The sequence below is a fragment of the Doryrhamphus excisus genome, linkage group LG9, assembly GCF_037039965.1.
Source record: "Doryrhamphus excisus strain RoL-2023G ecotype Guam linkage group LG9, RoL_Dexc_Guam_v1.1, whole genome shotgun sequence".
Taxonomy (NCBI): domain Eukaryota; kingdom Metazoa; phylum Chordata; class Actinopteri; order Syngnathiformes; family Syngnathidae; genus Doryrhamphus; species Doryrhamphus excisus.
Genome location: NC_136365.1, coordinates 15179929 through 15199441, shown reverse-complemented (window position 1 = coordinate 15199441; position 19513 = coordinate 15179929). Strand labels below are relative to the sequence as shown.

The 19513-nt window shown below is 38.1% G+C and overlaps 2 protein-coding genes across 2 annotated transcripts in view; one reads left to right on the top strand and one right to left on the bottom strand.

Moving 5' to 3' along the window:
* Positions 1-12213, top strand: part of stx8 (syntaxin 8) — a 55410-nt gene extending 43197 nt beyond the window's left edge. The window contains exon 8 of the mRNA XM_078793471.1: positions 12074-12213. Coding sequence (XP_078649597.1) covers positions 12074-12198 — 125 coding nt within the window. The 3' untranslated portion in view covers positions 12199-12213. The remainder of the gene's footprint in view (positions 1-12073) is intronic.
* The window catches only part of ntn1a (netrin 1a), a 62207-nt gene that overhangs the window by 8778 nt on the left and 33916 nt on the right, over positions 1-19513 (bottom strand). Inside the window, exons 3-4 of the mRNA XM_058082215.2 lie at positions 11961-12110; positions 9778-9831 (exon numbers count right to left, since the gene is read on the bottom strand). Of these exons, the coding sequence (XP_057938198.2) occupies positions 9778-9831; positions 11961-12110 (204 nt within the window). The remainder of the gene's footprint in view (positions 1-9777; positions 9832-11960; positions 12111-19513) is intronic.

Sequence of the window (19513 nt, the reverse complement as noted above, 5' to 3'; positions counted from 1 at the left end):
TTATTATTTTATTAATTTTATTTTTTATCTTATTTGTTAAATGCAATGATTTGCAATCAAATGGTTTGAATTTCCCTCATCACTCTATTATGGTTTTATAAACATACAGTAATTAAAAAATCATGTTATTTCATGGTTGAATACAGCTCATAAATGTAAATTTAAGCAAATGTTACATATTTGTTGCACAAATTAAGCATTTGCAAGCTTACAAATGGCATAAAAATAAGAATTTTACATTTTATATTATGCTATTATTATATTATTACATTTTATTATTTTTTTAATATTACATTTTGGTAAAAATTCACTTATCATGGTTGGGTTTACAACCAATTAACTGAAGGATTACTGCAACCGCACGACGTATTTAACAACATGTAATAATGAAAACAAAGTTACGTAAAGCCGCTTGTGGTTATTGACAGTTTCCCACATTTTTACTCCAAAGTGCACCAAAATATACCAGATTCTTGCTATGCACCTGTTTTGTGTAAATCAGTGGTGTAGTTTTTGCGATATCTAGCATACTAGTACACAAACCAACCAACAGGAATAAAAACAATAGGCACCAATAAATCCCTCCTTCCTCTTTGCTGCATGGTTCTACAATGGTCATCCGCCAGCTTGCTGCTCAAACCAAATTGGATTTATTTTTCAAATTGGGTGCAGAGTTCTGACTCATTTTGCGTCAAGTATGGCACGAGTGAAAGAAGGAGAGGTGGAGGTGATGGACGGATCGCTCTCACAGGAGGCGAGTGCTTCTAGTAGTGGATGCTGGAGTGAAGCTTGAATATGAACAAACTTCATTGTTAGGAGCAGATCTTTGCTCCATGCCTTCACCCGCCTTTTATGCTCTATTTCAATGAGGTTGCCAGGGGAACAGTAGAAGAAGAAAAAATGCATCCCCCTCTTTTCCACCTTAATAAAGAGGGAAGAAGGCGGGAGGATGAACACTGGGGAGATGAAGCTGACAAAAAACAGAAGCTAGAAGTTTGTCGGAGAAAGGCGATACGTAAAGTCTCGCTAGCAATGATGGTGTTAACAAATTAAATGGAGTCCATATGAGCTGGCCCTGATTACCATTTAAATGATTCGAAGCTGGAGCCGTGGAAAGGAAGCTTTGTTTTCCCATAACCCCCCTTGAAAACCATCATGATACTTCCCTTTGATAGCCTTTCGTTCCCCATTAGTGTACCCCTGAGATGTAGAGCTAGCTGGGCCCCGCTGTGAGGAACCCCAAGATCCCTTTTTAGGACCAGGCAGTCCCCTACCGGGAGGACAAATGTCCCCTTTGTGTGCACATTACAGTCCTGCAGCACTGAGCTAAAATGTGCTTTGGGTGTTGTGAGTAGATGTAGTTACTACAGTGCTTTGTTTCCAGCCTTTCACGGCACTGGGGAAGTGCGTAACTGAGAGCTAGACCTTTGCCCCGACCATAAAAGTGCTGTAGAACCCTTTTAAGCTTAATCGTTTTCATTGGGGACACTTCTCGCTAAAGCTGCTCTGACACAGGAAACAGTACTGCATAGTTAGCAGATGCCAATAGAAGTAATACCGTTTTTATGCTTGTTTCTTAAATGGCAGGGTATTTACTGGAAGATGATGTCATTAATTACTGTCATTTATTTATCTTTTTTTTGGTTACTTTGTAAAAAAAAAAAAAGACCTTTAATCTGTATTTTTATTGTAAGATTATGTCTTTTGCTGTATTTTTCCCAATTTTTTTTTTCTATTTTTAGCGTGTGCAGCGGGCTAAATAAATTGGTCACCATGCAAACCATGTTTTGAAATACATATATTGGAAAAATATGTTTAAAAATGTCAAAAAATTAGAAGATAACCTCGAAACCAATCTTATCTTTTTTTTGGTTACTTTGTAAAAAAAAAAAGACCATTAATCCAGATTTTTATTGTAAGATGATGTCTTTTGCTGTATTTTTCCCAATTTTTTTCTATTTTTGGAGTGTGCAGCGGGCTAAAAAAAATTGGCCACCATGCAAACCCTGTTTTGAAATACATATATTGGAAAAATCTGTTTAAAAATTTCGAAAAATTAGAAGGTAACCTCGAAACCAATCTTATCTTTTTTTGGTTACTTTGTAAAAAAAAAAAAGACTATTAATCCAGATTTTTATTGTAAGATTATGTCTTTTGCGGTATTTTTCCCAATTTGTTTCTATTTTTGGAGTGTGCAGCAGGCTAAAAAGATTGGCCACCATGCAAACCATGTTTTGAAATACATACATTGGAAAAATATGTTTAAAAAGTGTCAAAAAATTAGAAGATAACTCGAAATCAATCTTATCCTTTTTTGGTTACTTTGTAAAAAAAAAAAAGACCATTAATCCAGATTTTTATTGTAAGATTATGTCTTTTGCTGTATTTTTCCCAATTTTTTTCTATTTTTGGAGTGTGCAGCGGGCTAAAAAAAATTGGCCACCATGCAAACCATGTTTTGAAATACATATATTGGAAAAATCTGTTTAAAAATTTTGAAAAATTAGAAGGTAACCTCGAAACCAATCTTATCTTTTTTTGGTTACTTTGTAAAAAAAAAAAATAGACCATTAATCCAGATTTTTATTGTAAGATTATGTCTTTTGCTGTATTTTTCTCAATTTTTTTCTATTTTTGGAGTGGGCAGCGGGCTAAAAAAATTGGCCACCATGCAAACCATGTTTTGAAATACATATATTGGAAAAATATGTTTAAAAATGTCGGAAAAATTAGAAGATAACCTCGAAACCAATCTTATCTTTTTTTGGTTACTTTGTAAAAAAAAAAAAAAGACCATTAATCCAGATTTTTATTGTAAGATTATGTCTTTTGCCGTATTTTTCCCAATTTTGTTCTATTTTTGGAGTGTGCAGCGGGCTAAATAAATTAATAATAATAATAAATAAATCACCATGCAAACCATGTTTTGAAAAACATATATTGGAAAAATATGTTTAAAAATGTCGAAAAATTAGAAGATAACCTCGAAACCAATCACCAAGCCCTGAAGATAAAGCCTAAATTGCCATAATTCTATCAACCCAATATCTGGCCAAATAATTTCCAAATAAAAAATGAGTAAATAACAATACACTATATGAACATGTGCACACATTGAGTGACATCACGGCCAATCAGAGGTGCAGCTGTAATGACTGACGTCCATTTCATCCAACAATGCATTAAGAGTCACTGTACGAAGGCGGAGCATAAACAGAAAGCATGAGGTTAAATGCATTAGAACTCATTTACCAGATTGTAACCTGGTGCTGGGTTACATGCTGCCTAACAAATACATGCTAAGTTTTGGTTGGTATTTACGTTTGACTTCACACCCGCAACGGAAGCCTTAATAGAACTTGACTTGCTTATTTAGTGAAGAGGTGGGATCCAATCACAAACAAGTTGTTGTAGACACATATTAGTAGATGGTGAATGTGACTCCAAAAAGAAATGGGCATTGGAGGTATGAATGAAGGAGGTGTGACCAACAGCCCAGGAGGAGGCCTTTCTCCCCTAACGAGACTGATCGGGAAACAAAGTGTGGCAAATAAAGCATGTAATTAGATTAGGGAGCCCAGTGTGCTGCTCTGTTCTGGGATCCTCTGCTTTGCACTGGGCAGGCCTGTTTACACTGCATTTGGATTGGATCCAGATTACACAGGAGAGGAAAATAGCTCGGGGGAAGATAGCAAACCCACTTCCAAGGGACTGACTGTATTTTAGATTTTTACTCCCATTGAAAAACAGAAGAAACCCATGGCTAATAGTGTAATTATTCAGTCCGAATTTAGTAGGATTTGATTAAGCTGTTATTAGTGGAGAAGTGACATATTATTTTTTTTTTGGGGGGGGGGGGTACAGTATTTTGTGGCATTTTTTAAATAGTAGGAATTTTGAAAAATGATACAATGGCAGCTAATATACAGCATAATATACAATGAAGTAAACAACTATCAATATGCTCCATATTCCCATTTTTACATACGGTATCATATACAATAAGGAAACTGTATAATTTTATCATATAGTATTATTTCTCATACTGTTATTATAACTTACTCAATTTCTTAAAAAAAATGTAAACATGTTTATAATTATGTATCATTCACCAGGATTAGCGCAACAACAATTAATCGATTAATCAATGCTTAATCAGTATAATTATAATTCTTATAATTATAATAATAATAATAATAATAATAATAATAATAATAATTATTATTATTATTATTATTATTATTATTATTATTATTATTATTATTATTATTATTATTAGAATCACCCAATTAATTGATACCTACTTTGGTAATTTTTTTATTTAAAGATGTAAATATCCTCTGATTTCAGCCTGTAAAATTAAGATCGATAGACAGATTAATCGACGAAGATAATGATCATGATTGTGTTTTTGTCTACATTTGACAAAGCTATGAAGCTATTTAAACATCATTTTAATTATCAACTTATTTGCTTTGTCAGTTCAAATCTTCTATTTATGAATAAAGAGGCAGAAATTATGCATTTTTAGTTGCAGCCCTACACAAGATGGTGTTCCATCCCAGTCTTGGATGGGCTTCACACACATTTCAGCATGAACGTGACCAGTCCGACAAGCATCATCATCCCCTCTCGCATCCCCCCCTTCATCATCATCATCATTACTTTCACATCCTGTGCATCCTGACGGGCCGAGGCGGCCTTCACAGGTCACCAGCGGTTAATCTCCTCCACATTTGGGGTGCCGCACAGACATCTCTGTCACGATCCGTGGGAGTGGCGACTTACACCATCTGTGACCTGGCAGCACAATGTGTGTTTTGTCTGGGCCGCACCATCGGAGGTATTCTCCATGCATTCCAGCCCTCCCTGTGGTCGACAGCGGGAGGGGGGGAGGGGCTCCTGCTGCAGGAGACAAATTAATATCCACTTCATTTTGCCAAAATATGCCCTCAGCACCCTCTACCCCTCCATCCAGCTGAGGCGCATGGGGGCACCTGCCAAACAGCTGTCAGGCCAACCCTCGCCAGGCTCCAACGTGCACATGCATGCTCGCTCGTTGGCTGCTAAAATGTCTTCCACATTCCTCATTTTCATTTCTCCATTAACACCCTCATGCGAGACACCCTTTCTTTCCATCTTTATCTCATCACTTTTATTTGGAGCATTTTATTTAGCATTTGACATCTCGCAGTGGGATAAAAAATGGTTTGCATCATAAACGGCTCCTGGGACTCCACCTGGTACTGATCTATGTACTATTTAGTTCAAGTGGTGTTTTTAGCTAGCCCCTGGATCGTTTCATTATGTTTGTCTTTGCATGTCATGGCGGTTTTGGACATTTTGCGTCCCACTAAGCATGATTTGCTTTGTTGGGTGTGTTTTCGTTTCCCCACGTTCGCTGTTTTTTGCGCAAGCTATTGCTGTACAGCCTAGCAATCCTTATTTATTAGTTATTTTGTTACTTTGTATTTTGACTTTACTACAGTACATCATCCATGTCTCTGCATCGTGGTGTAGCACTCATGCTATCGCAGCTAATCCTGACAATAAATTTTCAGTTTCTTATAGTTTAAATTTTTTGTTTTTTGTTGTAATTTCATGTGACATTAGTTTTACTCGTGAGATTACAACTTTATTTTCTCAAAACAGACTGCATATTTTGTCTGATTATACCGTTTCATTCTGTTAACATTGCAACCTTGACTCTTTTGCATGTGAATACAATCTTATAAGATGACAACTTTTTCCCTCAACCTTTATGACATAAAGTTTGGTCTGATTACTTTGTAATGATAATACTTTTTTGGTTAGCGCGCAGGCCACACAGCTAGGAGACCCGAGTTCGATTTCACCCTCGGCCATCTCTGTGTGGAGTTTGCATGTTCTCCCCGTGCATGTTGGGGTTTTCTCCGGGTACTCCGGTACTCTGGATGAATTACGATTGTTTGGTATTCTCATAAGACAGGTTTCCAACCTTATTCCCTTGAGCTCAAACTTTGTTGAAAAAAAATACTTGATTTTATTTTTGACGATGACTTTTTGCGGTTTGATGTAACATGACATTTTTTGTAGAAAGATCTGATTCCGATTGTGACTTCTTTCTTGAAATAGTACTCTTTCATGTGACACTACAAACTTATTCTCGTGTTTACAACTTTTTAAAAACTTCATATTTGTTGTGGTATCACTTTTATTTTGGTACATTACAGCCCGATTCTCATAGAATGATAACCTTTTTGTGCTGAAAAAAATTATGCTAATTTTTGTCATTTTTTTCTGTTTCCTGAAAAAAAAGTCAGAAAATGTAATCTAATGTCAGAAAATATAATCTGGTAATGACTAATACAACCTTTTTATCTCAACATTACAACCTTATTCCCATGCCATCACAACTTTGTTTTTGAAAAACTACAACTCCTTATTATGACTTTTTTAATACCTTTTTTTCTCAGACGTTTTGTTGACTTTTTGCAACCTTATTCTCATAAAATGACTTTATTTTTGTTACGTGATGTATTCTTTTTGTAAAATATGTGTTTATTCATAACCATCCAAAGTATTCTCATAAGAAGTCAAAATAGTTGTCTCTTTTTGTTGAATTTTATCACAATTATGACTTTTTGTTTATAATATTACATTTTTTTCATGGAGCTTTAGAAGCGTGACAACTGTCCAAAAATCTTAATTTTAGTCAGATTTGACTAAAACATTACAGGTTAGTTCTCATAGGATTATGACTTTTATCTGAAAAATCTTACTTTATTGTCCTAATTACAATTTCTGTAAAAAAAAGTTCTCTCTTTTTTTGAAGTAATTGCATTTTTACTTTTATAATCTATGACAACCTCGGTGGAAAATGTTTAGCTTGTTACTCCAATAAAATCCCCACATCTGTTTACATTGACACATCTAATAAGGTCATAACTGCTTAAAAACTAGCACAAGTACGTCTGTGGAACCTTTCAGGGGGTCTCAGAGTGTAAATATGCAAGTTGGTCCAGCAGCCTTGGCATGTCATGGCGTCCGACAAGTCGGCTTTGCCATCTGCTCAAATTCAAACAGACTCTCTGAAACACAGAGGAGGGAAATCCCAGAATTCTCTGTCGTGATTTAATTATCTTCAACTACATGGTCCGACATCATGAGAGGTTCTCCTGAAGGACGTAGATGGCTGGCTGGTCAGCGCCACAGTTTAGTTGCATTTGCATGAAGCCAAATTTTGTCATTTCCTATTTTTGCTGCTTGGTTTGTTATTTATTGTTGGCTTTACACCAAGTCCTTCCTCGCCGAGTTGAAGAGAAATTCCAACACTGCATCGTGACAAGGGGGCCCAGGGAATTCTCTCCGTGCACCACACACGCCGTCACGTCAAGACAAAGCGTGAAATATACGGAGACGACGGAGATGGAAGGGAGTGAAAAACAGAAAATGGTAAAGAAAAGAGGGGGAGGAGGATTGAGGGAGGTGGTGGAGTGTTAGGCAGTCACTGTGCTGTCAATCAAAGCTGTCCGGGGGAAATGTTTCGGATGCTCGGAGGGCCCAGCAACAGCTGCAGGAAACGCTTATAAACTTCCCTCGGGCGGAGATGACAATGCTGCATGATTCAAGGTTGTACAAAATCCACCTCTTCAATCAATAGTATTTATATTTATGCATCCACTTACCTCCACCAAGAGTGTTTTGTTGGAGGTTTCTGCACAAACACGACTACTCAAAACTCATGGAAGAATCCATGAACTCTTGGTGTAGCTAGCGTTGTGTTAAGCCTGTTTTTTCATCATTCTCCACAAGTTTTGAATTAATATGTGAGTCTTTTATGGATATAAATGTTGGTGAAGAACAATTTTATTGTTTAAACCCAGCTGCAACAAGGATTGTTAACAAATCTGACTGATATGAGGTACATCAGGCAATGTCCATCTAATAGTAACAATAAAACGTCATTTAAGCAAACAATTGTGGCCATCCTGTGAAGTTTTGAAAATTTACCTGAAACACATTGTTTTTTATTTAATAAAAAATATGTTAATAAAAATAATAATAATAGTTAAGTGGAATTAACTAAATTACAGTGAGTTCCATTTATATGAAGTTAATTTGTAATTAATGACTTAAATGCATTATGGTAATGGTAATGGTTTAATTTCATTTGAACATGCATCAGATTACAATTGAATGCATCCCATAATCAGTTCACAGTTCCACATGTTCAAAAGGAGTAGGAAGAAGCAAAGCTTATTAAATCCTACCCCTCCATCTGGTACTTTTAAAATCAGTAACTGTTACATTTGTTCACTTCCTGCTTTCCTAATATAGTTTAAGGTTTTTTTTTCCTAATTATTTTTCCTATTATTATTATTATTTTATTTTTTGTCACGTATCGAAGCACGAGGTGATATGACCATACAATAACATAATGGGTACCATAATAACTGTCAACTGTCATTATTGTCATTATTGTAGTATTATTATAGATTAAAAAAAATCTATTTACTCATATAGAATTATTTATACATTTTTACAGACCTATTTATTCTATGACTCATTGATTCAACACAAATAAATTATTTTCATAAAACCTTTTTATAAATTCTTGCTGTTTAGTAAGAAACATTTACCTCCAATTTTTTTGAGTGTGTGTTTTTCTTTACAGAAAATCACAAAAATACAATTCAAAGAGGCAACACTGTATTATATTGTTTTATTTAATAAAGAATTTGTTAATAATAAATAATAATAATGAATAATAATAATTAAGTGGAATTAACTAAATTACAGTGAGTAAGTTAATTTGTAATTAACTTAAATTATTATTGTAGTGTTATTATTGATTTTTTTAAATATATTTACTCAAATACAATTATTTATACAGTTTTACAGACCTATTTATTCTATGACTCAGAGACTCATTGATTCAAAACAAATAAATTATAATCAAAAATATTTTATAACTTCTTGCTGTTTAGTGAGAAACATTTACCTCCAATTTTTGTGTTTATTTTTCTTTACAGAAAAAAAAACAAAAATACAATTTAAAAAGGCGTTCCATTGGACAACAACACTGTATTATATTGTTTTATTGAATAAAGAATTTGTTAATAATAAATAATAATCATTAATAATAATAATTAAGTGGAATTAACTAAATTACAGTGAGTTCCTTTTTTATTAAGTTAATTTTTAATTAATGACATAAATTATTATTGCAGTATTATTATTGATTTTTTTAATATATTTACTCAATTACAATTATTTATACACAGACCTATTTATTCTAGTATGACTCAGAGACTCATTGATTCAACACAAATAAATTATAATCATAAAACATTTTTATAACTTGCTGTTTAGTGAGAAACATTTACCTCCAATTTTTGTGTGTGTGTGTTTTTCTTTACAGAAAAAATACAATTTAAAAAGGTGTTCCATTGGACAGCAACACTGTATTATTTTGTTTTATTTGATAAGTAATATATTATTATTAGCTGGACATCATCACTGTCACACAGCAATCATCGGTAGTGCTTCATCATGGATATTGCAAGTCAGTCGTCCTCTGCATGCAGACCCATTGTTGTACAGACCCAAGTGTCTCACACACCGGAGTTGCTGCTTCTGTGTTTAGTATTCACCACCTACTAACACGGAGGAGGAAGACTCTGCTTCATATTAGGCTCAGTAGGCTCAGGCCTGTGACTATTGATGTCCTCCAGAATGCTCCCTCGGGGAGGTGTGTTGCATGTAGATAGAGGGAAAGATATATATTTCACTTACCTGAGGGCTCTTCTGTACTGCTAGCTGGTGGTGTAGGAGGTGTGACTGGAATCTCTGCTCCAGGATCAAATCAGACACATAAAAATATCAGTTCCATCATACCGTGCATCTGGGCTGCATAGAAGTAACAAACATATATTCCAAACAATATTCCTGTTTATGTAATGCGGAATACTAGGGGTTATGAGAGGAAGGGAATTATTCCTCTAAGTACCATACATGCTTTATAAAGCTTCTGCTTATGTATGCCACTTTATGTTAGCTCGGGATTTTTCCAAGTGTGTCACAGTGAGCCCCCGAAAACACATTTTCCAGGGCCTACTTTCTGAAACGTTATTTAATTTACTTTCATTCTTTTTTGAAACAAAATATGATTTTTCATTATTTTTCTTAAGCCGCTGTGCTTTCCGTGGTAGGACTTATATATATTTTATATCAACTGACACTCAGCACATTATTATTGTTATTTTTTTTTTACTTACATGGGTATCTTTGTATGTTCTAAAATAATATTGTCATGAAATAAAACAAATTCATTATTAATGAGATATATTATTACAGATGACACTAATTTGCTTTGTCACTATATCTTTCAATATGGTAGAAAAAGTTTGGCTATAACTATAAAATGTAAGATTAATAATTAATCATGAATAATTAATGCCCTGTCAGACGCTCATAAATGATCAATTTCAGCTTCTTTTTGTCCTGTGCATCAAATTATTGAATTGTTGTTATTTAATCCCATGTTCAGTTCTGCCTTGGCTTGCCTTTGCACTGCCATACATGTTGAAAGGCATCTTATCTCCAAAGGTGTACGATGCGGCAAAAGATATCTACCGCAGCTAACACCTTCCGATGCATGCTAAAAAAGGGGGGGCTTTTAAATAATAAAAGGATTAAGAGGTAAAAACCACAGTGATCAAAGCGTCAAAGGCACACATGCAGAAAGATGGACAAAGGAGACAGAGTTGCAAAGCAGCGGTGGTCTCGGCCGTGCACAGGTGAACACGCTGATGGAAGAAGAAAGAGATTTTATCAGCTCAGCGAACGTCGGAAATAAATCTAACGCTTCATCTGGTGGATTTTCAACATAGTGAGGCCTTCCCCTCATGACGGATAACTCAATAAAAACAAAAATGGCTTCCAATTCTAAACACATGACAGCATTTGTGGATGTTGATGCCGATCAGCCATTAAACATCAACATTCTGTCAACATGGCCGCCAACGTGTCTGCAGATTTATGAGTCTTAATGATTAATATGACAGTTGAAATGAATTTATGTGTGCATATATTTAATAGCATCAGAAATATAGTCTAATTGAGCTTTTTTTTGTATATTTAATTTTAAAAGTACATCTCACTTTTTTCTGGACACGTTTACAGCACCGGTCAAGAAACTATTAACTACAGTAAACCTCGGATATATCGGATTCGGATATATCGGAAATTCGCTCACAACGGACAGAAAAAAAAGAACCAATTTTTCTGTAATGCATTTCCAATAAAAATTAATTGCATATATCGGATTTTTTATAACGGATTTCGCCTATTTCGGACAAAATCTCCAGTCCCGTTCCAATTTCCCTTGCATATATCGGATGGCCGCATCGTGTCTTTCTCCTGGCTCCAGATTTAGGACAAATATAAAAGTGAGTGACGTCAATAATACTAGCACAGCAGTGAATGAGATCTTAACCTCACTAGTGGAAATAACGTACGCCTGACGGGCGTAACAGGGCCTAGCTTAATTAACAATTTGTTATGCTCAGAGTCCAATAAAGTTAAATTCTCATTACCTTACGTCTCTTTTCATTGCCCAGTCCAGGTACATTGGAAACATAGTCAAGGAAGTGCCTTTTTATAACGGATAAAATCCAATTTACGCATATACCGGATATAAATCCGATATATGCGTAAAACGGACATTTTCCGGTATCAAATATAACGGATTTCGCTTATATCGGACAAAACCAGTGGGAACAATTGAATCCGATATATCCGAGGTTTACTGTAGTTATTTTGCGCTGTAAAAACACTAGAATGAAAAATAGCTCTGTATTATTTCATTATTGATTGCGAAGCATTGTTGAGTGTTCATTTGTTACATTCACTTTAATCCAAAAGATGTTGCAACATTGAACAGGAATATGAAAACAAAAAAAAGTGCTTCCACGTACTTATGCAGGGGGCAATGGGCGAGCGGCTCTGCTGGAAGCCTTTAGCGCAGCGGTTGCACGTGATACCAGTCACACCATCTTTACAGGGACATTGTCCTGTGGTTTGGTTACAGGTTTTGCCAGCGGCACCCACGGGATGGCAATCGCATGCTGTGAGGACACAGTAAAGAAAGAGAGAGGTACAGTGAGTGGTTACACACACACAGAAATACATACATATATTACACATACAAGATAAGATGATGTTATATGTATAGAGAGTGCAGCAGTAGGGTGATGGCAGTGTGGAGAGAGACAGGTGGAGGTGTTTACACAGCAGACAGGATCACTGGTGCTGATTCCCAAAGACATCCTCTGGATCTTTAGAAGGTCTAAATTGGTTGTTTGTTTTAATCTTATTAAAAATGTACAATGTCCTGTATGTACAGTATGTGCTTTTGGAAGCTAACTACTTCTCTTCCTGAAGTGCCGCACGTGTCAAAATATGCTCCCCTACTGTGTTGCCCATGATATTACTTTTCTGACAAGTATTCCACATGGTGGCGCTGTTATCAAACACCAAAAGTGGGACGAACTTAAAATTTCTCACATAGCTTAATGCGTTCTACAATATCCCCACTGTAACTTTAGGGTGGTTTGTTGCATCACTACAGAATTTGGTACACCATTTTAGGGGACCGGCTAGCACATTTTGAGCAAGATTGGATGAAAAACATAGTCGCAATCATCAGGGGAAAGGCAGGGACAAATAATTGCCAATACCAATAGATGGGGGTGTTCATTCATTCATTTTCTACCGCTTATCCGCACGAGGGTCGCGGGGGGTGCTGGAGCCTATCCCAGCTGTCTTCGGGCGAGAGGCGGGGTACACCCTGGAATGGTGGCCAGCCAATCACAGGGCACATATAGACAAACAACCATTCACACTCACATTCATACCTATGGACAATTTGGAGTCGCCAATTAACCTAGCAGCTGCACGGCGGTTGAGTGGTTAGCGCGCAGACCTCACAGCTAGGAGACCTGGGTTCAATCCCACCCTCGGTCATCTCTGTGTGGAGTTTGCATGCATGGGTTTTCTCCGGGTACTCCGGTTTCCTCCCACATTCCAAAAACATGCTAGGTTAATTAGCGACTCCAAATTGTCCATAGGTATGAATGTGAGTGTGAATGGTTGTTTGTCTATAGTTGCCCCAACGGCTGGCCACCAGTTGCGGGTGTACCCCGCCTCTCGCCCAAAGACAGCTGGGATAGGCTCCAGCACCCCAGCGCCCCTCGTGAGGATAAGCGGTAGAAAATTAATGAATTAATTAATTAACCTAGCATGTTTTTGGAATGTGGGAGGAAACCGTAATACCCGGAGAAAACCCACGCATGCACGGGGAGAACATGCAAACTCTACACAGAGATGGCCGAGGGTGGAATTGAACTTGTGTCTCCTTGCTGTGAGGGCTGCGCGCTAACCACTCGTCAGCTGTGCAGCTAGATGGAGGTGTGATGAAAAAAACCATCCTTAACAATATGGTGTATTTTGAAAGAGTACCAGACTATATGTTATGTATATAATCCTTATGGGTCTGCCTTACATTATCAAACACATTAAAATTTGCATTCATAACAGTTTATTGCATCGTATCCATTCTCATATAATGTAGTATTGGTTTACATGTTCTTTGTGATCTGGTATCGACCTATAATGGCAAGGCAAAAAAAAAACACCGCTTTGCGGCTATGACAAATATGCATTAAGATCAGCACGAGCAATGTAATCAAATGCAAAAAATGCAATGCATGACCCTGAATCATCAAAACGTGTGTTTGAATGTGTGTGGCCTGCTTCCCTAAGGACCCAGAAAGGAAAAGACAAATCTAATTGCCTGTTTGTGATTAACTCCGGCCCTTGAATGTCAGTCACACGTCCTCACTGACTGACTACAAGGGGGTCTCTGGAACCACATGTGTTTCAGGGACGTAATCATTGCCCCAATGTTGTGCATCAAGTGCAAAACTTTGATTTATGAAAGCAAGTGTTGAATCATAGTTACTGTAGCTGTTGCATTTCATCTCACTTGTGGTGAGAAAGTATGGGAGAATTAATCATTTTCCACGCAGTTGGTACCGTAAACCCTGCCAGGCTAATCCGGAGCAGAACAGCTAATCCATCAACGATCACCTCATCACTCCTACTTTTGTGCTTGTAAAACTCACACAGACATTGAGTGTCATCGAACGCTTGGTGATACATCCATCAACCTGTTACTTTTCTGTTTATTACTTGAAAAAAAAAATGCTAAATCCTCGACACTGGCTGCTTGCCCTGACTTTGTCACTGTCAAATCTGGCAAAAATGAATTACGCACTTACGCTTTTTTGTAATAATTAAACAATTTTTATTAGTTGTTACGTGTTCTATGCCTAATTTGGTGGAACAAGTCGGCCAAGTGCTTGCTGAAACTTACACAGAGAATTCGAAAATTCAATAAAGATATTGTGAAACTATTCTGCACACATGCCGAGATGGCATCATCCCATTTCTGACACCAACGTGCCAGACTCTCCCATGGTAGCAATCTTCTGGAGGTGGATCACTACATCAATCCAAATGGGGGATGCTACAGACGCCTCATGTGTAATCATCCCACTTCTGACACCATTTGTCACAGAACCCTAAAGAGAAGTAGCCTAAACCCAGATTTTGACCCAGGTCAAATAGGCTCGGACTATTTAGTTAGCCAAATTCACAAAACAGACCTGTGTCCCTTTGCAGGTGTCACATTCCATTTATCCTGGAGCTTCACCTCTACGGTTGATCACAGGTATCACCCGTTCTTCCAAATGGGGATGCCACAGATGCCTAATATCTAACCATCCTACTTCTGACACCATTTGTCCCAGAACCCTAAAAAAAGTACTGATAACTTGAGAACTTAAGCACCGGGATTTAATAGGTTGATACCAGGTTCTTCCAAATGGGGATGTTACAGATGCCTCATATCTAACCATCCTACTTCTGACACCATTTGTCCCAGAACCTTAAAAAAAGAGTACTGTTAACTTGAGAACTTAAGCACCGACATTTAATAGGTTGATACCAGGTTCTTCCAAATGGGGACATCACAGATGCCTCATATCTAACCCATATCTAACCATCCCACTTCTGACACCATTTGTCCCAGAACCCTAAAAAAGAGTACTGTTAACTTAAGAACTTAAGCACCAGGATTTAATAGGTTGATACCAGGTTCTTCCAAATGGGGCCACCACAGATGGCCACCTGGTCACTCATCCCACTTCTGAAGCCAATAGGTAGCACAAGACTGATGATTGGTATTCTTAGAACCCTGGTATAGTAAGCTGAGACCAAAGTGTAAGTGTAAAATTCTGGAGGAGGACCCATGTACAATTATCCGAGTGCTTCATCCATCTCCGCAGTCTAATTCTGCAGAGTCTGATTTTTATCAAATTACTGCTATTTAGGAATGATTTCTTAGTTTCATTAGAATCAGGTTTGTTGCCAGGCCACACGGTGGCCTACTGGTTAGCATGTTGGCCGAACAGTCGGGATATCGGCAAGACCTGGGTTCGATTCTCTGCTTGGACATCTCTGCGGAGTTTGCTTGTTCTCCCCGTGCATGCGTGGGTTTTCTCCGGGTACTCCGGTTTCCTCCCACATTCCAAAAACATGCTAGGTTAATTGGCGACTCCAAATTGTCCATAGGTATGAATGTGAGTGTGAATGGTTGTTTGTCTATATGTTGCAAGAAGAAATTAAATTAAACCATTATTCTAATTATATATAGCATATCCATATTGAGTGTGCAAATATATTGAGATATTTACAATTATCTTTGTCTTTGGTGCTAACCTCTGACAACCAGCTACTCTGTACTATCTTACATGTCACTCAGACCCTTAACAAAACAACACAGTTTTATCTCTAGTGCTGGTTTCCTGTGATTTAGCTTCCGTTGCAACTCTTATCTCAGTCGTGTGTGGCTACTTGTGCTGTTCACACATCTTATCAACTTCTTAAGGCTTCCCTCTTTGAGTTTGTACCTATTGGAGCTTTTATCACAGCAATCTGTCACTGTTATCATTGCTTGGCAAGATGACCGAGATGCATTAGTTTGTCTGCAAAGTGGGACACTGCGTTGTCAGTGCGCATTTAAACAGTTGTTGTTTTCTAAATAAATCATTGGATGCCAGTGTCTGGTGTGACCGATACAATACGATGTCGGACAGCGACAACTGCTTTCAGCGAGAGATAAACATCACACCCTTGTTCCGACTTGGTTATTTCCTTTCACACACCCTTTACACCTCTGCCGTTACGTCTGAAGTTAGAAAATGTGCGGGTCAACTTGACCCCCTATTCCATGTCAATGATGAACAGCAAGGGAAAACTGTGGAAAATTTCCAGCTTTGAACGGCGGTGTGAAAGAGACTACAGACACACACATGGACTTGAAAGCAGCGTGAAGGCCAGTCCAGCACGCCTTCAGTCATGTAAATTTCAAAGAATGTCAGCAGGATTTGAGGCAACGGAGGGCAAAAAGCAATTTATAGCATCGGGCTGGGTCATGGTTCTAGCTTTAAGGGTCTCACCTCCCACCTACACATGGTCTGTACTCAGCCTCCTTGTCTATAGATAGTGTGACAAATTGCGTGACTTTCTGGTGGGCCGCCCCACCTTTTGGCTTACTGTGGGAATCTTAAGCGAGTCTTTCTGGTTTAAGTGTGTCCACTTAGTGCTTAAGTGGCTGTGTGCTCTGTTTCATGGCCACTCTAGATGGATTAGGCAGATATGGGGGACACGGGTCCAAGACGGAGGTCTCTTACCAGAGACACTCTCCAAGTCAAAAAGATGCAATTCAAGGCAAATTTTTAAAATGCATAAAAAGCCACTTATAGGTTATCACATGGTTTGTCTGGTATCATGCCAGGTGTCAGTATCAGCCCGAGACCGAAGGTCTACTACTTATTATCACATACTATTTCATCATGAGCTTATTATCACGTACTATTTAGTATTTATTTAATATTTACTATTATACTAATATTAACTATACTATTTACTATTTACTATTTACTATTTAATTGCTGACATGTTGACAGAGCACAGACGGCAGCAAAACAAACGCTGTGTGTTCACGCTCGTGCGCTGTTCTCTGATTGGTTGTTTCACGGGCACGATACCAGAGCTGATACTGGACATGGTTAAACTCTATATTTTATCAGTATCACTGCCCTGGGCTTTGACACAGTATCATTTCGGCCTTTTTCCGTATCATTCATGGGCGGTTTCTAGGGTACAGGGCCAATTAATACTGTAGTATGTGATAATTATAGGTTATCTATTTAATCAAAAGACCATTTTGTTTCCAGAAAATGTTCAGTTTATTACATGTATTATATCTAAATAGTGTAAACACAACAATTGCAAAAATATTTCAATAATAATATTTTATCAACAGTCTTATCTTATCAATGTCTGACAATTAAAGTTCTATTAATCAAGTTTGGGTTTTTTGGTGACTGGAGACAGCTACAGGGGCTGATACTGGACATGGTTAAACTCTATATTTTATCAGTATCACTGCCCGGGGCTTTCACACAGTATCATTTCGGCCTTTTCCCGTATCATTCATGGGCGGTTTCTAGGGTACAGGGCCAATTAATACTGTAGTATGTGATAATATATAAGAGCCCCCCCTTTGCACTGTTTTCCATACTACATTATTGAATTGATCGACTAGTCTCTCCATGCAATTGACAAGATCTTCTCGACAACAAGCTCAGGGTCAGGGGAACCTGTCTGCTGGGTACATGATAGACCGCTGGGGGAAGTAGAAGGTCGTGTGCCGGGCGATTCTTTCCGTAGAAGACATCAAAAACATATTCTGAACCATGTTGCTTGGATTAGGCATCGTAAGGCGGAAGCAGCTGCCCATTATGATTGATATGGTGGGTAAAGCCGTGAGCATTCCGACTGTGACTGTGAATCACAACAAGGACAAAGGATTGGCAATCTTGGAGAAGCTTTCGGCTTTGTGAAGGCAGATGGCTCCATTGAGAGACCAGAGTGGACAAACGGAGTAAGCCACATCTATTGGAAGATGGCTACTCATACAAAACCCAAACAATCTACTTAATGTGCATTTCGACCTTCCCCCTTTCTTCTTCATGGACACCTGTTGTTTGTTGTCTCTGCCATGGCCCACTCACAGCTGTCTACACGCCACCCCATGAATGTGAGTGTGAATGGTTGTTTGTCTATATGTGTCCTGTGATTGGCTGGCGACCAGTCCAGGGTGTAGCTGTGATAGGCTCCAGCATATTTATTTATTTAACAACCCATTACAATACACTCATATGTGACTTTACTCATCTGTACACACCAGTCATTATTTGAACTATGACCCATTGATCATTGCACTAAATTAATATATCTGCTCCTGCGTATGCTCCTGTGCAATACTACAGTGCATCCGGAAAGTATTCACAGCGCTTCACTTTTTCTACATTTTGTCATGTTACAGCCTCATTCCAAACTGAATTAAATTAATCTCTTACCTCAAAATTCTACACAAAATACTCCATTATGACAATGTGAAAAAAGGTTTTTTTGACATGTTTTAAATTTATTAAAAATATAAAACAAAAAAATCACATTTACATAAGTATTCACAGCCTTTGCCATGAAGCTCAAAATTGAGCTCAGGTGCATCTTTTTTCCACTGATCATCCTTGAGATCGTTCTACAGCTTAATTGGAGTCCACCTGCAGTAAATTCAGTTGATTGGACATGATTTGGAAATATAATAACTGTCTATATAAGGTCCCACAGTTGACTGTGCATGTCAGAGCACAAACACCAAGCATGAAGTCAAAAGAACTGTCTGTAGACCTGCGAGACAGGATTGTCTTGAGGCACAAATCTGGGGAAGGATACAGAAAAATTTCTGCTGCTTTGAAGGTCCCAATGAGCACAGTGGCCTCCATTATTCGTAAATGGTGGAACCACCAGGACTCTTCCTAGAGCTGGCCGGCCTTCTAAACTGAGCGATCGGGGAAGAAGGGCCTTAGTCAGGGAGGTGACCAAGGCCCCGATGGTCACGCTGTCAGAGCTCCAGCGTTCCTCTGTGGAGAGAGGAGAGCCTTCCAGAAGGACAACCATCTCTGCAGCAATCCACCAATCAGGCCTGTATGGTAGAGTGGCCAGACGAAAGCCACTCCTTAGTAAAAGGAACATGGCAGCCCATCTGGAATTTGCCAAAAAGCACCTGAATGACTCTCAGACCATGAGAAACAAAATTCTCTGGTCTGATGAGACAAAGATTGAACTCTTTGGTGTGAATGCCAGGCGCCATGTTTGGAGGAAACCAGGCACTGCTCATCACCAGGCCAATACCATCCCTACAGTGAAGCATGGTGGTGGCAGCATCATGCTGTGGGGATGTTTTTCAGCAGCAGGAACTGGCAGACTAGTCAGAATAGAAGGAAAATGAATGCAGCAATATATAGAGATATCCTGGATGAAAACCTGCTCCAGA